At 38.1% G+C, this 22089-nt stretch overlaps 2 protein-coding genes and 1 long non-coding RNA gene across 5 annotated transcripts in view; 1 reads left to right on the forward strand and 2 right to left on the reverse strand.

Annotated features, from left to right (window-relative positions):
• Positions 1-442: 442 nt before the first annotated feature.
• UBE2I (ubiquitin conjugating enzyme E2 I) lies at positions 443-12861 on the reverse strand. Of its 2 annotated transcripts, none has more exons than XM_079320563.1 (7): positions 12741-12861; positions 8798-8876; positions 8464-8547; positions 5736-5808; positions 3989-4098; positions 3744-3823; positions 443-1106 (listed from the first exon to the last, which is right to left on the reverse strand). In XM_079320563.1, the coding sequence occupies exons 2-7, from the start codon at positions 8861-8863 to the stop codon at positions 1043-1045; spliced, it is 477 nt and encodes a 158-aa protein (XP_079176689.1). In that variant the 5' UTR covers positions 8864-8876; positions 12741-12861; the 3' UTR covers positions 443-1042. The 2 variants fall into 2 exon arrangements, with proteins under 2 accessions (XP_079176689.1, XP_079176690.1); XM_079320564.1 differs by lacking the exon at positions 12741-12861 and adding an exon at positions 12396-12701 and having other exon boundaries at positions 8798-8874.
• A 30-nt stretch (positions 12862-12891) lies between these two features.
• On the forward strand, positions 12892-16348 carry LOC306809245. The gene is made up of 2 exons (XR_013776199.1): positions 12892-13027; positions 13508-16348. It is a non-coding gene; the product is annotated as an uncharacterized lncRNA (long non-coding RNA).
• Positions 14820-22089, reverse strand: part of PDPK1 (3-phosphoinositide dependent protein kinase 1) — a 63146-nt gene continuing 55876 nt past the window's right edge. For both annotated transcript variants that reach the window (XM_079320555.1, XM_079320554.1), the window contains one exon: positions 14820-20947. In XM_079320555.1, coding sequence (XP_079176681.1) covers positions 20918-20947 — 30 coding nt within the window. In that variant the 3' untranslated portion in view covers positions 14820-20917. The remainder of the gene's footprint in view (positions 20948-22089) is intronic.

Below are 22089 nucleotides of genomic sequence, written 5' to 3' on the forward strand. Positions count from 1 at the left end.
CTGTAACTGCATACAGCACATCCTTTTCCTTGAAACTATATGAATTAACATATGGAAAAGGGCACAAAATTATTTCGGATAAACAAGCACCATCAAAAATCCTCAGCATTCCTTGGACAACTTTTATTATTGTTCCTATCAGTGTAAAACTCACATGATTTTATATTAACATGGTGACACCAGTATGCTGATCCCATTATGCACAGTAAGCTATTGGTCTCTGCCTGAGGAACCATTCAGAATTGACTTGTTGCTGTTACCACACATGGCCCAAAGAACCACAAAGATGCTCTGGGTCAGGGACAGGAAGAACTAATGAAAGTAGCATCTAAACAAAAGGCGAACGCAGCATCATGGGCCTTAAAAACAGGACTTGCACTGAATTGTGTTCAGAGCCATTTAAATGGCAGTCTTTTAATAATTTTAATGAAGTGAAACAAAGCCCTTTATATAAACAGTTTATTTACTCTAAACAGCGACACAGACAGAATGCCATATAAACACAAAGAAAGTGATGCAGATTAAGGATGCTGGCTAACTTTGGATCTCAGAGGCTCTTAAGCAATAACAACCTAGTTTCTGAAAGATAGAAAAAACAAATTCAGGGAGGGAAGGGGGTGGAGGGCATGATTTTTTTTTTTTATACAGCCAGGTAGAGGCTAAATATAGTTCTAACATTTTAAAGCATGCCTGCATCAGATAGCAAAGTAACTAGAGATACTAGTGAATTTATAGAAGTATAAAAGTTTATAATTTTACAGCAGTTGAAATACTGACATCAATATTAAAATAAAAGCAAGTTTTACATAACAATCAAAAATACAAAAGACTGAAGGAAGAGACCCTGTATGAAAAAACTGGGGGCAATTCAGCAAATTTAGAACTGTATACAACTGGCGAATATGGAAAATGGCACACATACAACCCCCTCCCCTTATGTGGATATTAATTGTACATAGCAACATTACATTTTGCAAAAGTTTTGTAAACAAGTTCTTGCCAAACCAATCCCTTCCTTTTTAAGATGATGCATGACAAATGCTTATGATGGTGCAAACTTCTTGGCTTGTGCTCGAACCCTCTTCTCATATTCCACTCTGTTTTGGCTGAAAAGAAAAAGGGTAATTGTAGCTGGATAAATCAGAGGCTGTAATCCAGAGTTAGTTTCCTACTGAAGAGAAGTCATTGCTGAAGGCAAACATTTTTGATAACAATTAAAGATTTTTCTGGATAAGTATGGTACTGTTCAACTAGTTACATCCCAAACATCACCTGCTGTCAAACAATTGCACTGACTTCATACTGTACCAGTCTCTTCGAGCAGGTTTGCACCTGCTCTTCAAGACCAACTGTACCTCACGTGCAAACATTCTGTCATTCATCTGAAGTTTTCTACTCCCCAGTCACATGAAAACCTGAAGTCATTAACAAATACCGGTATCCTAACAGTACAAAATGAGGAGAGCAGTTCACTAACAGCTGGTGGACTTCATATGGTTTTAAATTATCATCTTTACTGCTTTGGAGAGAAAATTACTCCGTTCCTAAAAAACTGAAAAATTATAATGGTGTAGTAATTTCAGCCTTTATCTCTACAGACCATGACTCACACATTTAGGCTTATCCTAATCTTCAGTTGGGAAAAAAAGCTAGTTCAACATATCTAAGTGTAGCATACTTGCTACAGATTGATTAAACAAGTATTACTTGAGGAAACTAGGTCCAGTCACTATGCCTCAGGCTTAAGATGTAAAAGGGCAAGTTCTTTGTTTTCTATTCTTGTGCCAACAATGGATAGTAGTAGCATTGTAAAGCATCCATTTACTTTCAGTTGTCCATTGTGTATTTAGCTGTCAAATGTGTACTCAGCTAAGCAAAAATTTGTAACCATTACTCTTTTGCCAGAGATAGTTTAGAGTGACTAGATTTTGCAGACAGCTTTGCAGTAAATTTAACTTGTTTTCAGCTATGAAGTTTTGCTGCAGTGAACAAAAAAAGAAAGGCAGAAAATTATATCCTCAGAACCTGACAGATTGAAGGGGAAGAAGAAATTAAACCAATTTTGGTCACATGCAATGAAAAATTGCTAGCAAAGAGACTGAGGATACTATCTTCTTGTGAACAGATTTACACAGTTTATTTAACATTTTTTTCTCCAAGTTGTATTGCATTGCCACATGAGAACATAGCCTAGCTGTTAAGTCTCGCACACACAGAATGCCTTCCACAGGAGACCCTGAATGCCTACAGCAAAGAGGAAGTAGGTTAGCACATTAGAAGTGCTAAAGTTACTGAACAACAGTACTGAAGGTATCTTGAGAAAAAGTATTCTTAATTTGAATGTTTAGTCTTGAAAGTTTAACAGCTTGACTAAAAGACATCTATGTAAACAGTAGTGCATCTTCTGCAGTATTCATCAATTGTGCCAACATTACAGATGCATGCACAATACCAGTCTGTTTAACTTCTACTAGATATTCACTAAATAGCAAGAGAGACACACTCTCAGACTGCAGAATAATAGTAACCCATCTGAAATATTCAGCATGTCCAAGAGACATGAAAAGGCTAAATGGGAGACTATAAATACTTGAAGTAACAAAGCTCAACAGGTATTTTTTCCCCCGGAAGCACTTTAAACAGAAACAAGATTAGCCAAGGCTGGTTTTGTACATATATGCATGTGGGAGGTGATTAAAAAAATTAAAACACAGACTATCTATACATAGTATACATATAGAAGTGTATTATTGAGGCCTTCATCATTCCTGGCTCCTACAACTGTGGCCACTGTCTTCCATATGCACTCAACTCCATCAAGCCTTCAGTAAGTATTTCAAGAAGTAACACTGAGTGAAGCCATAAATTAAATGCTAGGACCCTATAAAAAGCTACATTTAACATAGCTTGCATGTGCAGACACATAAAATGTTATTTTTCAAACTTGGTACTGTCCTGGAGGCCTCTTCTCTCCAGAACTGTAATTCCACAACTCCATCTTGGTTCTTATTTCAGTAGCTGCCAGTGCCAAAAGCATTTGTTTAAAATGTTTTGCTTTCCTCAAGATTATAGAACAGATATGCATTTTTAATAGTGGGAAAACTTTTAAGATTAAGTCTAAAAATAAAAATAAAAAGCCCACTAACCCAGAAAGTCTAAAAGTCTCTTCAGCTCACAAATTTTCCCCTTTTCTAATCAATGCAAACTTCATTCTGCTAAAGCTATAGGCATTCTGTACTTTTCAACCTATTCTTTTCGAATATGTAGTTTTCCAAAAATGCCGTATTTCTTACAGTGACCACAGCTCTCCTTTATCCTTCACGCACAAGTTATTATAGGTACACGCTACTGGGCAGAAGTAAGTTACTCCTTCCTGTACTGACAAATGTGACTTATTACCTAATTCAGTCTCTTCTTCCCCTGGTCTCATGACATCCTGACACCTCATTCAGCCTTTAAGGGTAAGGATTCTGTGTTGGGCTAGAACCATGATGAAAATCATGATATAAGGAGTCTCCACACTTTATTGCTGTTGCTTTGCCATTAAAAGCTCCACTAGCCTAACAGGCATGAAGTTACCATTTTGTTCAAGTTTAGCACAATCTAGGTATCCTCACAGAATACAGTCATGAAGGTAAGAAAACTCCCCTGTAATTTGTAAAAACATTTGCATGTTATACTACAAGTAACAGACAACTGTAGGCAATATAACAGCTTTCAAGCTCATATGCAAAGACACTTACCAGTAAATTGTGTAAGCCTCTGCTTGAGCTGGGTCTTGAATATTTGGTTCATTTAGAAGTTCTTGTATTCCTAACAAGATCTATGGAAAAAGGAATAGAAGTAACAGGCATGTATTATGGGTATTACTAAGAGATTCAGTGAAAAACCCTTAGAAACCAATTTAGGAACACACAGTGAACATCTTTGCATCAGATAAGCAAGCAAAGCAAAAGTGTTAAGAATCCGTGTGAGTAGAAGTAATGACCTGTTTAATTGTGATTGCTGGCCGCCAGTCCTTATCCTCCTCTAAGATGGAGAGACACACGGTGCCTGAAGGATACACGTTTGGGTGGAATAACGGTGGCTCAAATTTACCTGATAAAGAAGAGGAAATTACTTGCATACCGTGCTAAGAGGAAGATCAGAGAGTTAGGTCAGATCAGTAGGGGAACACAAAACCCAGAAATCCCCAAACCAACACTGGCAAAATACCACCAATCCCCAACTAAAACTCCACAGATTTCTGGGGCTATTAATACCAGTTTTCTTCTTGGCTCAGCCTGCTCCTAAAACTCCATCATATCTGTGATCTATGACATCAATCCAGGCAATCTAACATTGTCTTTTTGACTGGTAATCTTTTGATTTAAGAATGGAAACGGATTAAATAATTCATAGTAGCTTTGTGATAAAACCTTTTAAAAACAATTCTGTCTTTTCAGCCTCACATACTACTGTGTAAAGGAAAGATACCACCCTTCACTCATCTCTTCTCTCCTCACTTTAAAATAATAAAAGTTTCATACAAGGAAAACTTAAACTTCCTAACATCTTTTTACAGTTTCACATCTTCCTATGTATAATCGAGACGCAGTGAACAAGAGGAACCGAGTTTAAATTACAAGACTAACTGAAGGCTTGAGCAGCTTTCCTTCTGCCACTCAATCTAGATTCTGGCATAGTACAGGACTTAAAAGCAACAGTTAGCATGTTCAGTAAAGTAATGAGCACTCCTTTTGCAATACATGAAATATTTACATCTCAGTGCAGTTTTCTTTCTAATCCATCTGACATCACAAATATTTACAAGACGTAACAGTCTTGCTGCCCCTATGAAGTTCAGAGGTACTTCAGAAGATGCACTGGTAGGGAGTCTTATGACATATACATCTTATTTTAAGGCATGACAATTCCTTTAATACCATCAGCATGTGAAAACTGGCACTTTTCAAGAAAATAACGTGAAATGTTTTTAGTTAAAAGAGAAATTTCCCCGTGTTACAAGTATGTAGGTGGCATCAAACAAAAGGAGCAGCCAGCAGCTGATAAGAGCTGAAATATGCTAATGAGCAATTTGTGAAAGATTTGAAAAAGAGCGATTTGTAATCACTGTCATTGATTTGAGATGATAACCAATTCAAGAACCAAGAAACCGTGCAAGGCAATAGATGTTTTCACATTTCTATAATAGCTAAATTTGAGATGGTATAAGGAAAATACAGTTCAAAAACTTGATAAGAAAACTAGGTACCTGAAGATCAACTAAGTTATACATAGTAGCAGAAAAAGAACAGATTAGTATTTTAGAGAGCAAATTGATTAAAAGGTTCAAGTTATAGAATCCTTTTTTCCAAGTTCCTGTCTTCTGAGTTCTCAGCTTAGAAGATCAACTAAACAGTAAGAACACAGGGGTTTAGTCTAAGCATGCAAACATATTAGTCTCCAAGGAGAATTGATAATGTAGTGAGTATTTCAAGCAATGCTTTTGTCAAACTTTGAGGGAACCTACAAAACAATCTCATTCTCCTCCCAGTTTTGATGTATTGACCACTTAGCTGATTTCATCACAACTTTCTGAATGCAAAGCGGATGGGAAAAAAGAAAAAGCAGTGTGTCTTAAAAAAAAAAAAAAACAAACAAAACTGTAAGAAAGTAATAACCATTTAAAAGAACCTAATGGATTAATACAACACTGTCCTAATAAACCTGTCGTTTTCTGTAATTGTACTTACATTTTGGGGGTGAAGATGGGTAGTCATCCTTGAAAAGCATCCGTAGTTTAAATAAGCCTCCTTCCCATGGTGTCTATGAAAAGTTAATGCAGAGTTTTAGTTACAGCAAGGAAAAGGTAAAATTGTGGAAAAAATAATACAATTTCTCAGGCAAAGCAAAAGACATTCTTCTACTACACAGCAGAAAATAGCTGTCCTGCATTGTAGGACGCTGTCTAGACCACAGTAAGCTATCCTACCTATACAAAATGCTGAAGTGGGAAGGAGGGGCTTTCTTTATTCATTACAGATAGTAAGTGATTCTGAGTCATCAACACAGTCATGATCATCATCAGTAATTCCATATAAAAGTAGAATTTTCACATTACTTGAGAATACTTCTAAAGTTTTACATGATACGCATACAATGAGGAAATGGCTGGTGTGCCCCCACTTAAGTTTGAGAAGACAGGATATGGATACACCCCTTAAGCACATCAATGTAAATGGCTTCTCATATGCCTTATGAGAATGTGGCTAATAAAATCACAAATGAACTAAAAATGTGGATAGCTTACTTAATGTGCTACTGTTAATGAGATTCACTAGTCTAAACTAACCCTGTCTGCGTTTGGTAGAATGTAGCCTCACAGATTCCATCTTTTTGTACATCAAGAAATTTTAAGAGGCTCTTTATCCCTACCCAAAACTGGAAAGAGGACTCATAGGAGCAGTTCCCATGACATAGAGCAAATCAAATAAGAAAGCATTACTCAAAAGAAAAATAAGAAAAATCAGGAAAAAACCATCTAGCAATAGAGACTGTCTCAAATACTCAAAACATGTAAACAATGAAAAAAGTCATCTTCTGATAAACTGAGATCTGCTAAGAAGTGCAGAAATACAGAGAAGATTGTTATAGCTGTAAAATGTACTTCTCTGCCCTTCTCTGTAACTCGCCCTTGCTATGGAAACACTGCAGTGAAAGTAAATGTTGGGTTGATTAGTAAAGATGGTCTCACATCTCAAGAGCAAAACTGATCAAATCTTATCCTCACAGACAGATACATTTGAAGACTACCTTAGATGGAAATTCCTCATTATTTCCTGTATAAAGAAGGAAATTCTTAATTATTTCCTATGTTAATTATGTGATTTTTAGCTGAACGAAAACCAAAATAAAGCACCCAAAACCCATGTGAAAATAGAAAAATCACTCCATTGTCATGGGCATTCATTATGCAAAGTGTCAAGCTAGAAAAGGAAGAAAAACATGCTAATAATTAATAAGGTGACACATTTCCAGAAGTGAATAAGTTTGATTATATTTGCTGTAGTGTATTTAAAGAACTCATTCTAAATTGCTGTAGTCAGTTGTCAACATCTAGAAAAATCTATTCTCCATACCTCAAATATGAGCTTTTTGGTAGAATAAACTACCTATATTTTGTTTGTTTTCAGTCACAGAGGAAGACAAATAGCTTTTAGTAATTTACACAGAGGACTAGAACAGTTGGTGAAGTTTTTACCACGTTTCTGATAGAGCAACATACCTTATGGGTGAAAGGCAGAAGACACTCAGAAGCCTTACTAAGGCTAACAGTATGACAGCAGTATCATCAAGACCATACTGCATTATGGGACTAGTGGCAGATGGTTTTATGAGGCAAATTTTAGGTAGTTGGAAAGTGATTTGCTGTCAAATGAGTGAACAGAGCATCCCACCCAGAATTAACACCACTTCAGTATTTCATCTGGCAGACAAGAAAGCATTTTGGCCATTTCAACTACTCATCTCAGGGAAAGCAGCTGCAGTGTAGGACGCCTCCAAACATAAAGGCAACAGAGAGCAAGTGCCTGGACTAGTAGAGATCAGTAAGTCATGCTGCTTCTTGTTAAATGTAATTTTTTTTAATTAGCAGGAATCACATCAGCACAACTGATCTTTTCTGAGTGTGCCATATTTTTTAGTACACATGAAGCTGGCTTTTAAGGCCTTGTTTGCTCCACTTCAAAGCAATACCATGAAGATTTGGTATGACATAAAAATCTTACCTAAGTATTTAGAGGTGACATCTTGATAAGGTACATAAACTGTTATGGGGGATAATCTCATTTTTGCAGAACACAAGGAGATGAGTTTTTCCTTACACTGTGTTAGATTATTTGTCGGTGCTTCTTTAGGAATGAACTAATGCTGTGCGCAGACAACTACCAAACTAAGTTGTAACCGTAAGTGCAATGCTGGTCAGAATGCTGTGTTCAGCATTCAACTAAAGCAGCATCATGGACCTTGTAGGTTTTGCCTACACACAGAGTCTTCTCAGAATCTAAGAAACGAGATCATAAAGGTATTTAAGCAAGTTGGCAAAAGGCAGTAGAAAAGGCAAGGCAAAGAAGTCCCACACCGAAGACCTGAAAGAATGAATTTAAATCCTCAAGTAATTAATAGTAGCAATTCAAAAGAAGCAAGAAGAAGCAGAAGACAATCTCCAGTTTGTTCAGTACAAGACTCTAAAAGAGTCTTCTGAAAACTTGTATTCTTAAGGTGCTAAGTGCCAACAGTTGAACAGGCTTATGGTGTACTTTGTCCAATATTCCTAGTCCATCGCAATTTTAATTCTAAAGTAGCTGCAGGACATAAACCTTTTCTACGCTCAAGTTAAATTCTCAATTGTCAGCATAATGGATAAGCAACTTATGTTACTTTTCACCATAAGTGAGAAGTCAGGAGACTAGTAAGTCTTACCCCTTTCTTTCCTGGAATAGCACACTCCCAGTTCATTAGATTCATTGTGCCATCTGGATTTTTTGTAGGTACTGCTACAAATCCCTGAATTAAGGCAAAAAGACATAGGGTGAGGATTTTACAAGATGTACTTAAAATACTTCATGATATGTTTTAATATGTTTTATCTTTACACAAAATTACTTCTTTTTGCACTACATAGTTTTAAACAGCTTTTTTTTTACTTAAAAAAAAAAAATTAGTTTTTTGTAAAAGCTTATTGAGGCAATGAAAAATTATCACCAGAACACTGAAACAACTGTAGAGTCAAGTATGTGGTGGTTTGCATACTTACAAATGGGTGATCTTTTCTCCAGGCTTTTCTCTCCTGTGCAAGTCTGCTAAGAGCTATGCCAGACATATTCAAAGTCCCTCTAAAACAAAAGTAATTACTGTTAGTACATACTTCTGGTTATAGCATAAACAATGCATTATGTGTTTATAAGCCCTGCTCACTCAAGAATTATATTGACCTCTGATTTTCACTTAATTAACCTAGGTGCTTGTTTCTGCACAGCCTGCAGAATTTATAATCAGGAATAATATCAAGTTTCCCTATGCCATCTAGCTCTTTTCCTGTACTTGCCCTACAAAATTCCATTCTTACCTTATTGCTTCATATTTGAACCCCATCTTAGAAGCAACTTTGACAGTAGCTTGACAACAGAAACACCAGTGAAAAAGTGCTCAGACTTCCTATTCGTGCAACTGACACACACTCAAATATTTATCTCCTTCCTACACCACATCAGGTACAGCAAATTTCTTCTGCAGGCAAACACCTGCATTACTCCCATTTGTGGCAAATGGGAATAAGAAATACTACTTTTTGGGTAAATCCCCATTGAAAGACTGTATCCCACATGAAAGCAGTACAGGCACAGAATTTAAAAAAGTCATCTCAATTTTGAAGTGATGCCACTATAAAACTTGTAGACAACAGCAGGAACAGGCAGCAACACAGAACTCAGCTAAGGAAGAGCCAGCAGCTCATTCCAAAAGACAGATTTTCAATTCCAGTATAAACTGATGAATATTTCTGCATCTTCACTGCCTTAGCAACAGCATGGTGACCACAACTACACAAAAAATATGCAGAATACAGGTCATTCCCTACTGCATGACACAGAACAACTGTTTCTAGACAGGATGACTGCATGAGTGGCGCTCTCAAATTCAGGGGAGGCTTCTCCATTCACCCAGAACTGTACTCAAAGAGAGAGTTTATTTTTCATTGTCAAACTGTAGCTAAACTCAGGGTTTCACTAGACCCACAGACAAATTCCAATGAAGGTTTTTAATCCTCATCATACCTGCACTTCTCACATTTTAAATAAGAGCTGATAATTGGCAGTGGGAGAAGTCAGGCTAATTTGTTCTCAGTTCCACATGTACCTAACAAGCCTTTTTGACAGCAGAATGCTTCCACTTAACAAGCTCACAGAATGAATGAAAGCAGTGTTACCACACTATTAAAACGAACACTTATACATTGGTTAAGAATTACGCAAAATTTCACAACCTCTCAATATGTTGATTACTTACAAGAAGTACTGCAGTCTACTACTATTATAAGCATATGAACTGTAGATCTTTGAAAACATCAGATTAAGCAATTTATGCAGCTCATAGGACAAGTATTTTAAATCTGTTCTTCAACCTTTTAAGCCAATTTTGCCTGGATGGCCATATTTCCTAATTCAACTCCAAAGCAGCAACTAAATTAATGTCAGATAAAGTTTTTTAAAAGGGACAATTCATACTCAGGGAACATGCACACACACAAAAATATTCCCATATTCAGTCCAATTTTCCTCTAGTATACCCAACACATAGACCTGTAACTTAATTATGACAGGAAACTTGTAGGACTTAGTGAATGTGTACACAGGACTTCGGATTTTAGTCTGTTCACACTCAGGAGACGCAGAGCCATTGAAAAAATACCAGCGGAATCAAAAAAGGGGAAAAAAACCAACAACAAACAAAAAACCTCTCCCTTAGCCAAATTATATAGTAAGTTTTAGTATGTTGTGAGCTTATGTCTTTGCAAGAGATGTAAATGAACTGAGTATACAGTATACAATTTCAGTTGTGCTTTTGGTACCTGGTAGTCCACTGTACTAATATTAATCTTCCCATCCTAGGCTGAGAAAACCATACGTGCTTATGAACCACCCAAGTATTGTTACACAGTTCACTAAACTCAGTTACCTTTTCCGCCAAAAGACACATTATAGGCTGCTTTCAAATACATTTATTCTTTCTTGTGGCTAAACAGCCAATTAGTTACAATATGCAACTTAAGGGAAATGCCAGTTTCTCAATGGGTAGCTAGTGTATCTTGTGCAGAACATCACTAATCCAGTAACTTTTAAAGTAATTGAAAAATCCTGAGATTTCATGACATGCATCCTACTTGCTTTTGTTACACACTATACTGTGCCCTAGTACAATAAAGATTTTTCTAATTCTCTACAAATAGCTTTTCAAATCTTGAGGCATTTGACTTAGTTAAGCACTGAAAAGTTTAAGTGCATATGAGAGACAACAGGCTTCACATATATGGTTTCCACAAACTTCAATTACATTGATGAGAACAGACAAGCATCTAAAATCTCATCAATCTACTAGAAAATAAAGATTAGACAAAAACTGAAAGCCCAATTCAAAAACTAAGATCCCATTAGTTAAGCATCCCCTCAAAAGCAATCTGCTAACACACTGTCAATATATACTCTCTATATCCCAATCTATTCGTATACTACATTACCAGAAAACATTTTGCACCAGAGGAAGTCTTTTCAATCCTATTTTGCACATGCCACAAAAGTCGAAAAGACCAGTCTTCACGTTTTGAGTTTAATCCCCCAAACTTACCCCTACCATTAAGAGGTAGTAATGCCCCTTTTACTGCCATCAACTCAGAAAGTTAACACAAGTTTCCAAATTTACTCAGTAGCTTGCCTCTGCTGCTTTTACTGCCTACTTTAGAAAAAGGAGAAAATAAAACCATCACGCTCATCAGAGACGAAAATTTTTGTGTCCCATTACAGAATATCTTACCCATTTACACCCTCCAACGGGGTAGTATAACCTACTTTCACATACAAAATGTACGTCTTGCATAGAATCGTTCCCGGGCCACTCTCTAAATACATCAACAATACGCGCTTCGAGGTTCAAGAACTTACAGTACGACTTACTGATCCTAAGCAGCAAGGAAAAAAACCCCAAAACGTTAAGATTGCTAGCCTCACATTTGTACTTTACAGGTTAAATACTAGCATAGGAAGAAATTATTATAGAAGTATTCTGCCCCGAACTATATAAACTTTGCGTTTCAGAAAGATGGAGAAATCTACGGTTTGAGCTTTAATCAATGCACGCTAACTCTAGACTAGGATAGAAAGTCTCCTCTGCTTGCGGCAAGAGAAAGGGAGAAGCCGAGCGGCAACCGGAGTCGCACGTTAAACACCGGTTCGACGGCCAAGTAACCGGGCAGGGCCGAGCACCGCCCGCCACCGCGGAGGGCCGCTGGTCCCGCCGGCCCCGCGAGGGGCCGGGGCAGCGCCCAAGGCCTGCACGCGGCATCCCGGGTCCGCCCGCCGTTCCCGGGCAGACACCCGGCGGGGCGGGACCGGCTCGCGCAGGCCCAGCGGTTCCACGCCCTGCTCGGAGACCTCCGCCCGCCACCACCGAGGCCTGCGGGGCGCTCAGAGCCTCAGGCGGGCAGCGCTGCGCCGGCCGGCTCAGCCAGAAGGCAGGAGTCGCCGGGCCCGCACGCACATGGCCGCCGGGCCCGTCCCGTCGCAGGCGAGAGGCGCCAGCCCGGCCCAGTCCCGCTCCCCGACCCCGGGGCCACCCCGGCCCCACTCCCGGCCGGGCCTCACCGAGAGCCGCCGCCGCCGCGCGTGTCCCGGATCGAGGCCGCGCGAGTGACCCGGATGTTCCCGTTCCCGCTCCCGCTGCTTTGTTTCCACTCCGGAGTTTCCCTCCCTCTCGCCTCGGTGCGGAGCGCGAAAGCGCTATTCTGTCCCTCGGCCCGATCCGTCTGTGATCCTATCGTCACGCTTTACGCATCCTCGTGACACAGGACCCAGAGGTGCGCCCAACAATGCCTGAGTATGAAGGACCGGAAAAAAAAAAAAATCCACGCGGCGTTATCCCAAAGCCGATCGCTTCCTCATGCCTCTCGCTCCCACCAGCTCCGGCAGAAAGCTGAATCAATTTTTTACCTCTGGCGCTGTGGGAGCCGCCGCGACTTAAGAAAGCCTGGTCCGTCGGCGGGCGCGCTGAGGTCTGGCGGGCCGCGCTGGAGCCGGGCCGAGCCCCGCCCCTCGCGCGCGGCCGAGCTGATTGGAGCAGGGCCGCGGCCCGGAGGCTCCCGCGGCGCGGGCGGGCGGAGGCGCCTATCACAGAGCGGGCCGGCTGCACAGGAGGCGGGCTGCGGTGCGCCTCCCACCCGCGCTCCTTTCACTGACCTTTCGGGACTCACGGCCTGGGTTTTGTTTCGCATTGCATTGTTAGTTTAGTTGAGTTTAGTTTGGTTTCCTTTCCCTGGGAGGGAGGAGGGGTGTTGTTTGGGTTTCTGAGAACTCATTTTTAGTGGCGAGTATGAATCACATTCTATTCTCATCTTGAACTTCTTTTTCTTAATGAAACAAGAATTTTTACTCCCGAAACCTGTGCCTAGCTGTTCATTGCGCTAGTCTGTGTCAGTGTTACTTGAACGATGTTCTGGGAATTATTGAAGTTCAAAATGGTTTCTTCGGAACTCTAGAATTGACTACTTGAATCAATAATTACTTAGATTCCAATCAGTCCTAATCAAAATATATACTGAAGATCACTCTGAGAAATCTTCCACCAATAGGAGATGCCCACCGTAGAGCAGGATGAACACATATTCCCCTATGTAACTTCTCACTCAATTCCATTCGCATTAGGAAAAGCAGTGGCAACTGTTAACACCTGACTTACAGGATCTCTCATGAAATTGTAGACATTACAGTCTCAGGAAACATCGCATACATACAGACCACGTGTATATGACTACCAGGCAAGACTTCAGCACACTGAAAGATGAACAGCACTCTAAAAGGTGAATATGCAGGATCCTTTTCATCTTTCTTAAGTGAAACTTCCCACTGAAAGGAAAACTAGTGCCAAATGAACCCTAAATGTTGTAAAGGATACAAACAGGTTGCTAATGACTTAGTTGTTTACGTCCCCTTTATAACCTGGTTTCTAGTTCAAGGTAGACAGTTGTCCCTTTTATGCTCTCACTTTTCCTAATTGGTGAAAACACTTGAAGCAACGGATACGTATAATAGGAATTTGGGTTGAAACTCATGCTGGCTGACTCTAAAGTACCAATACTTTTAGCAGGAAAATATGAAAATATAGGTGCACACTTAATTACTGTAATTGCTGTACTTGATTACTACAATGTTTGTTCTTAGCACTTATTTTAGTAAAATTCAAATGCAATTAAATGCAGCTAATTAGTTTAGGAAAATAACACAATTTTACTGCATAGAACGTACTTAAAACTGATTAAACTGTTAAGACAAAACTCACCTCATATGTAACTGTAGAGCCTTTAACAACTTAAAAACCTTGGGTCTTAGTTTCTCAAATTCTTACTAGCAGTTTGGAAAATAAGAGCTGTCCAATGGTCTTCTCAATACCAATATTCACTTATGAACTTCTCCGTAGTTGTACAGGACACAGCTGTCAAGCTTCCTGGATAATTTCAACCACCTGTACTTTGTACTTATATAATTTACTTCCTTCAGCCATTTCTATCCTTATTATACTAAACTTATTATATGTCTGCCTTATTAAAAAGCATCAATTTCCATTGGCTTAGTTTTTCAAGCAAAGGAAGCACATATATTAAAAAGTAAAGCAGTGGATTCTAGAGTCTTTGATGTTAAGCAAGGGTGGTTTTTGAGTTGTGCAAAATAAAAGGTTTGCAAAGTTATTAGCTGAAACTTTTTAATGTGATTATATATCCATAAAAGAGGCAACTATTTCCTTCTGTAATGATCAGCAAGTCATAGCAGTTGCAAAGGAAAATACTTTCCCAACTGATTTATATTTGAATAGACCTAATTCTTTTGTGACAAAGTCTTTGGGGCAGCAGTACAGGATACATCTCCTTTACAAAGGAGAAAGTGTTAATGCTTTGAATCACTGCACAAATATGCAACTACATTTTACATCTGAAGCACTAAACTAGGAATTATCACAGGATATTACACCATTAATATCAATTAGTGCATCTAGAAAAGACAGAAAAGACACCACACTTTAAAAGGGAAAAACAAGTTTATTCCATGCAGTTTACAATACACTAGTGTTGTGAAAAGGAAGTTTAAAAAGTACCCACACACATTTTATTTGCTTGTTTTGAAAGGGATGGTTAAGTGTAACCATCTTCAAATTATTTGGGAAGCCCTAGCCGATTTTTTTTTTTTTTCAGGGAAATTTCCCTGAATTCAGTTTCTTGTCTGTGCTATGAGTTTTGGTTAATGCAAATGCACTAAAACCAAATCAAAACTCAAATTTTGCTGCAGTTAAGAACACTTCAGAGACAATGAGTTGGCACAAAATAAACTGTTATTGCTAATCCACTACCCAGAAAGTAACATGCTGCAAGTATGGCCACTTGGATATAAGCACAAACTGCTGATACACAACTCATTTTGAGATCAGTGATTTGGAAGGAAATGTAAAAAAACCCAAACATTTGCTGAATTGGGTAGGTGGTCCTACAGTGCACAGGAAGTAGATTTTTCATAGCTAGGTTGAGGTAAGGACAAGGACAGAAGCAGGTGGAAAAAGCTGCCATTTGATACTTCTTCAGTTTGGTGATCTTGTATCAGTTCCAGGTAGAGAGGCTGGCTAACATTCCTTTTAAGACTGCCTTGGCACTTGCTTCATTCTAGCAAGCACACGAGCCAAGTTAATGTGAGTAAAGTTGTGCATAAGCTTTTGGAAAATCTTCAGAAGTAGCAAGAATTGTGTACATAATAATAAATACATTTACTCTTTACTCATTTCAGATAACCATGCCTCAAAATCACAACAGGTCATAGGTCAAAATTTAGGCTCAGCTTTCTAAGGCAAGGAGAGCACTGACACAGAACCTCTTCCCCTCCCACTCACCCCCAAAGTAGCAAAATAACTTTAATAAAGTTTCTCTCATTATAGCACTTTTTACAACAAAACATCCTGAATAGCCTCTGATGCATCCACAAAGCTGTATTTGCAGCACAATCTATTCACTGAACTTCCGAGACGTTTATGCCTTAGCAGACATTGCTAAAGTAAAGGTCAACTAAGTTGCGAAGAAATATTCTGTGACAAAGAAATGCTCCGTGACAATTTCCTGGGGCAGGATCTTCCTCAAAGCTTCTCTATTGCCAGTACTCTTCTTGAAAGTTGTTAGATTTCAGCAAAGGTAATAATAAAGTGAAGGGTACGTGTACTACCTTCTCTAGTGTGCTCTTATTCAATCTGGATATTGAAAATCCAAGCCATATCGGAACACTTACATCTGCAACTGGTTCAGCCATTTGTAAAAAATATTTTAGAGCCCATGATTTGAAAGGAAAACAGACTAGTTGTTTTTCAAACATTGTATGTCTCTGGAACTTCAAATTAGCCCTGGAAAGCATTTTAGCCCTTAGCATTTCTGCTCTGAAAATGGAAAGAGTTCCTTCTGACAGCCATTTAGGCAAACTGGACAATAAGATCTATTTAGCCCTTTAAAGCCTCTGTTCATTAAGAAGCCTTTAAAGACAGCTCCTGATTTTTGTGAAACAAAAGAAAACTTCCATGATATTGAGTTCAGAGAGCCTTCCACATTTTTTTTCAACTGAATATTCATACTATGTAAAGAATCAATAATTCTACACAAAACCCCATGTAAGATCTCAAGATTGTCCTTACAACTGGAGATAACTGCAGTCTAAACTACAAGTAACAGGCAGCATCCTCAGGCTTAAGGATTTCAAAACCATTATGTTAGAAAATACAATTCTCCAATGACCACTCTCGTTTTAAACCTGCTGTCTTAAGATAACAGACACTGTTAAAGGCATAACAAAATTTCACCTCTTTTCAAGAGCCCCAAGTTCAAGGGCTGATTGAAAAAGTCAATTTGAAAACTTGAAACTTTTGATGTGGTGAGAGAGAATAAAAATAGGAGAATGGTATGTTCTGATTTTATCACATCTTAAGTGAACAAAATCCCAGACCTCAGGCTTTCATTTGACTTCGATTGTCCTCAAAAAGCCCAGGACAACTTCACTATTCTCCCGGTACTTCCCAAGGAATACATTCCAGTATAGCTGGAACAGAATCTATTTAATTCCACTGAATCAGATACTATTGCATTTTTGCACTCCAAGTTCATTTTTGTAATATTAATAAAAAATTTTAACTAATGTGTTATTTTGCTGGTGGCAGCTCTCTACAGCTTAAACAGTGACTGACAACTCTCAACAACCTCAACAGACAATCACAGAATAGTGTTCTATTAGGAGGAGCATTTTTCTGATAACACTATCACCCTACTCAGCAGACTTGTTCCCTCAGTTGCATGACTGCAACCAAGTTACTTTTTGTTCAACCGGCCAGTTTTCATTTTTCTCCTGAAAAATAACCCAAAACCCACCTCTCTCAGAAAAACAGGAGATTGATTCAATTTTTGAATCTGCAGGAAATAGTCCTATTTCTAATCAATCATAACTGTGCACTCACATTGCTAGAAATGGAGCTACACAGCTATTGTCTAAAGAAAATCTGAAAACAAAAAAGGCAGATGGATTTACCACAATTCATTTTTTAAGAAATATCTTCTCCTAATGCTACAATGCAAAGTGAAAGGAACTTTTATCATTAGAAGAAATCTGAGTTTGAAAAAAACACAGTACATTTTCCAACTTTGATGAGTAAATGATTCTGATGATGGAAACTTTAGTAAAGAATCAAATAAACCTTCTGAATTCAATAAAGTTTTTGACATATAATTAAATTACTGTGGGATTAAAAACTCTGCAATTAATCATAATCCATGGAAATCCCACAGTAAATAGGATGAAATCTCAAGCAACCTTTGGGCTGGGAGCTGCTGAGTCAGAATACACGTTTGGACAGTTATTATGGACCATGTGACAGTCATGTCTTGGAGGCTTCAGAATTACTTGTTCATTGTAAAATTCTGATTCACTTGCTGCTTGAAGAAGTCAAAAGCATGTAATATAAAAATGTAATCTCCAATAAAGGAAAATAGCCTCTGAGCAAACTTATGGCCAACAATATGCTGTTTCCTAACTCAAAGAAAGAAATTGCTATAGCAAATTTGAACTTCTGTTTTAAAATAAGTTTTGAAAACAGTTTTTCATGTAAATACCTTTAAGGAATTTAATCTCTCTCTCTTCCTGCTTTATTCCTTCTATGATCTCTTCAAGCTCAGGATCTAAAGTTCTAACCTGGAATGCTGTTCTGATTTAAGAATCAAGTGTGTGATTTAAGTGATAATAGTGATTCTGATTTAAGAACAGAGTGCAAGAATTGTGTATGTCGGAAGTCCAAGGTGTTTGCAGTACAGCTTTGCAGTTCCAGCAAAATAGCGACAGTGAACTGTCAGCTCTGCACAGTCACAGGCAATTCTCACCTACATACTCTCCAAAGGGCTGAGAAAGAACAAAGGACTCCAGTTTAAACTGTACAGGTACATTATTACTTCATCCTGCAAGATCTTAACAGATAAAGCAATGTTTGCAAAGCCTGGCGATGCAGATTAGACCCTAATGCAATTACCTTGTTAAAGTCACTAATTTTATTTGAAAATGCAACTGTCAAAAAAAAGTAACAAAACTTATTTAAATTCTTAATGCCTTGGAAAAAGCTGAAGAGAGCATTTTCATCTATCGAAAAGGCTCTCATATCACAAAAATTAAAGCAATAATGACAATGGCAAGAACAGGAAAGTAGGTACTTCAGGTGGTCTCAAACAACAATGTACTTAAAATAATTTACAAGGTATCTGCCTACTCAAGTTCTCTGTATTCTCTCTATTCTTTCTATTCTCTCCTTCTTCACATCTTTGAGAGGTATTGGAAAGAAAGTGCAGAAAGTATTAAACACTCATTTCCCTAAAATTAGCTATGACAGGGATACAATGTAAACTAAACTGCAGGTAATCTCATCATAAAAGCAGGTTTTAGAACCAAAAATATTCCAGTGGGGAAAAAACCCAATACTTAGACAAAAACACTATTTTACTCTAAATTTGTTCAGTTTGCTCAGTTTGTTACACATGCTTTGCTGATGCCATTCAGGAAAAATTTCACTTTATTTCATAGTCTGTCCTTTTTGGGTTTAATAAAAGAGGCAACAGAAATGCTGATTCTGAAGGATCACTGTAAAACTGGTGTTTTAGGCATTAAAATCCACTTAGATCAATGCTGTGTAGAGCATGTCAAGAAAACAAGTAACACAGTTGGCTGCAATTTCATGAGGTGGGAAGCTCAGAGAATTTGGTGGAGTCATACTGCTTAAAAACACAGTGACTACTGCAGCAGAGGAAATGTTTTAATATGCAGTTAACACAGACAATTTCAGATACACAAGATAAACTGTCACTATTTAGGGGACATCTGTATGCTCAATTTAAGCTGATAAAATATGGGTACCTAAAAAAGTATAAAAGTATAAACATTTCCCCCTACACAATTACGATTTTAGTAAATTAATTCAGTTTTAATTTCTTAAAAAAAGACAAAAAATTTATGTGTTGTGGAGGGGCCAGCAGCTTCCCGTGCAGACCACATCCAAGTCGCAAAATGCATTACAAATCCTTTCAAGCATTAGGCACACGGTCAAAACATTTAGCCCATTGCTTAACCTGTTTAGTAGAAATGTTTCTTACAAATTGTTTTGCCAAACTTATATCAACGTCTAAGTCCTTTAAAAAAATTTTTTAAAAAAGTAGACCCTGGGTGTTTGAAAATCAGGCTTTTGTGTAAAGGATAACCTACAGTATATGCATAAATTCTGAAATTACTAAGAATGAAAACTGTAATGACACTAGAATTGAAAACCATCTTGTAGCTTTTTGAAACTCCCTTCCACTGGTTCCATGAGTCAATGAAGCCAAGTTTTATACTGTCCATTTCATTAAGTGTTTTGAAGATGTGCTACAGATCTTGCTCAAAACATAGTGTATGTCTTGTGTATTAGCCTTTATCAAGGACAAACTAACAAAGCTGTTCCACATTCCGTTCCAACACTGTTCTTAACTGCATAGTTGAAACTGTATAGAAAGAGAAAGGTTGATTACAGGTATCCTGAATATCCAAAGTAATCAGGTTTTTCAGCTGGATGAGTTTATGTTCACACTAAGGTTGGTTTTAATTCAAGTCATAGTGACAGGGACCTAGGACTAGCCAGCTGTAAAACCTTCAGCTCTTGAAAAACCTCTACCCTAATCCAGACAGTTCAATGCTTAAAAGCATTTTTTAAAAGCACAAACACACATATGAGTACAAACACTTCCAAAGAAACAGGATGATCAGTTGGTCATTTTCAGTGAACTTTGATTCCACTTTCAAGCATGTGACCAGGACTGGAGCATAACTTTTACAGGAGACTGTTTTAACAGAAGAAACATCAAAAATAACTCAGAGGAAGGCCATTTTCTCTGAGTTTAGTCTTCCCTTAGGGTATTAAAATAAGCTATACATCCAGTCTATATCTACAGCCTTCAGGGAAACCTTTTCTCTGTTGTGTAACTTTTACATGTGCTAGTTTCAGTTGATCTCCTAGGCTGTCATTACATAATAGATTATGTCACAGAACTATAAGGAATGTGCAGTATAATACAGTCAACTGGGGCTGACACTGATTCTGAAACAATGTATGCCCAAGTACTTGTGTTTCTGGGCTGTAACATTTATATTTGTGTGTGTGTGTGTGTGTGTGTGTAGCACCAATTACATTGTCCTTTTAAGGTTTACAATGATTAGTAGGAAAATGTCTCCAAACTGATCAACATTGGGTCATCCAGCACCAGACATTAAGTGCTACATGTCTCCAAGGAGAATATGAGTGCATGGTCATTTCTTTTCAAATGACCAGTGTCAATCAGCCAGCAAGAGAGTACAACCATGCACTACAACCAAAACTTAATACACACTCCCACACCATCTATTCCCATTATGCAATCTTGCAATGCTTCCAGAAGTTGACACCAACTTATAGGCAAATATGGTTGAACTCAGATCAACAGAAAATTGTCTAAATCAGATTTTTTTCTTTTGCAGCCAAGCCTCTTCAGTGTGACAATTCACTGCATCTTCGAAAAAAAGAAAAAAACTGTCACGGTTCAATACTGTCTTCACATCCTGGAACCTCGTTCTTGCAAAATCTGAAATAGACCAATAAAAATTCTATAAATGAAAATTAGCTCACTGTCATTCCTAAAGTATGGAGTTCAAAGAGCAACATAATGACTATTTTACATAACTGGTAATGTGTCAGCAACCTGGTTAGAGGACATTCCTGAGGTCTGTGCTTTAAAGCTGAAAAAAGACAGATTGATATGTCTACCATCAAATACCATTAAAACAAGTGTGAAACACTGTTAGGAATTCAGTATTACTTATATGAATAATTAATACATTAATAAGACTTAAGAGTAGGCAATTGTAAAAATTAAGCCATTGCACCTCAACCTAGTTCAGAAGATCCTGAGATCCTATGTGGTAAATTAACCTGGGTACTTTACTGGAAATGGAATTTAATCTTAACTTTTCCTGTTCCAGTAAATGTCCACAACTTTCTAAAATTTCAGATGCAAATTGTGTTCCATAAATTAGTACTGAAAACATGAACTAGCAAGCAAAATGTGCAGAAATGGCACACTGGGTGTGATGATGCAAGACATTTTTAAAGACCAAGTACAACCTGGCAAGATTTAAATGAACAACACCCATTCTATTTCCAGTTTAACTATTTTTTTCTCCTTTTGCATTCCAGTTTATTTTGGGTCCTCCAGAGAGGATAGGATCCAAGTCTTAGGAGTGTCTGTTCAAGCAACAATATTTTAATGTTGCTGCTCTAAACTGAATCACAACCAGCGATAATGAGGCAAACCATCGAGCTTCATAGTATACTCTAGAACTATGTCAGTAGGCTGCAGAACCAATCATGACAAAAGGCAAACAAAGCATTAAGCAAAGCTTCAAACACTAAGCTCAAGTACTTAAGAATGTCAATATGTAAGTAAAAGTCTTACGATACTTCATTTTCTTTTGTTTCTTGATAGTTTTCTTAGTATTGGGAAAGGCTCTTTATTCCAAAAGCTGAAAAAAAGCAAAGGCACAGTCCCTGGACAATGTCAGACCTGCCCTCAAGATGGAATTTCCATCTATTATGATCTTTGTCTAGCCTGATGTTACAACAAACACCCAGTAGCAAATTCCAGCTCACAGAACCTGCCAGCACACACAAACACTTCCATCTCTGAGTAAAGGCTGGCATTTGCTTCACGCAACAGCTTCAAGTACG

Source organism: Erithacus rubecula (genome assembly GCF_903797595.1).
Source record: "Erithacus rubecula genome assembly, chromosome: 17".
NCBI classification, from domain to species: Eukaryota; Metazoa; Chordata; class Aves; order Passeriformes; family Muscicapidae; genus Erithacus; species Erithacus rubecula.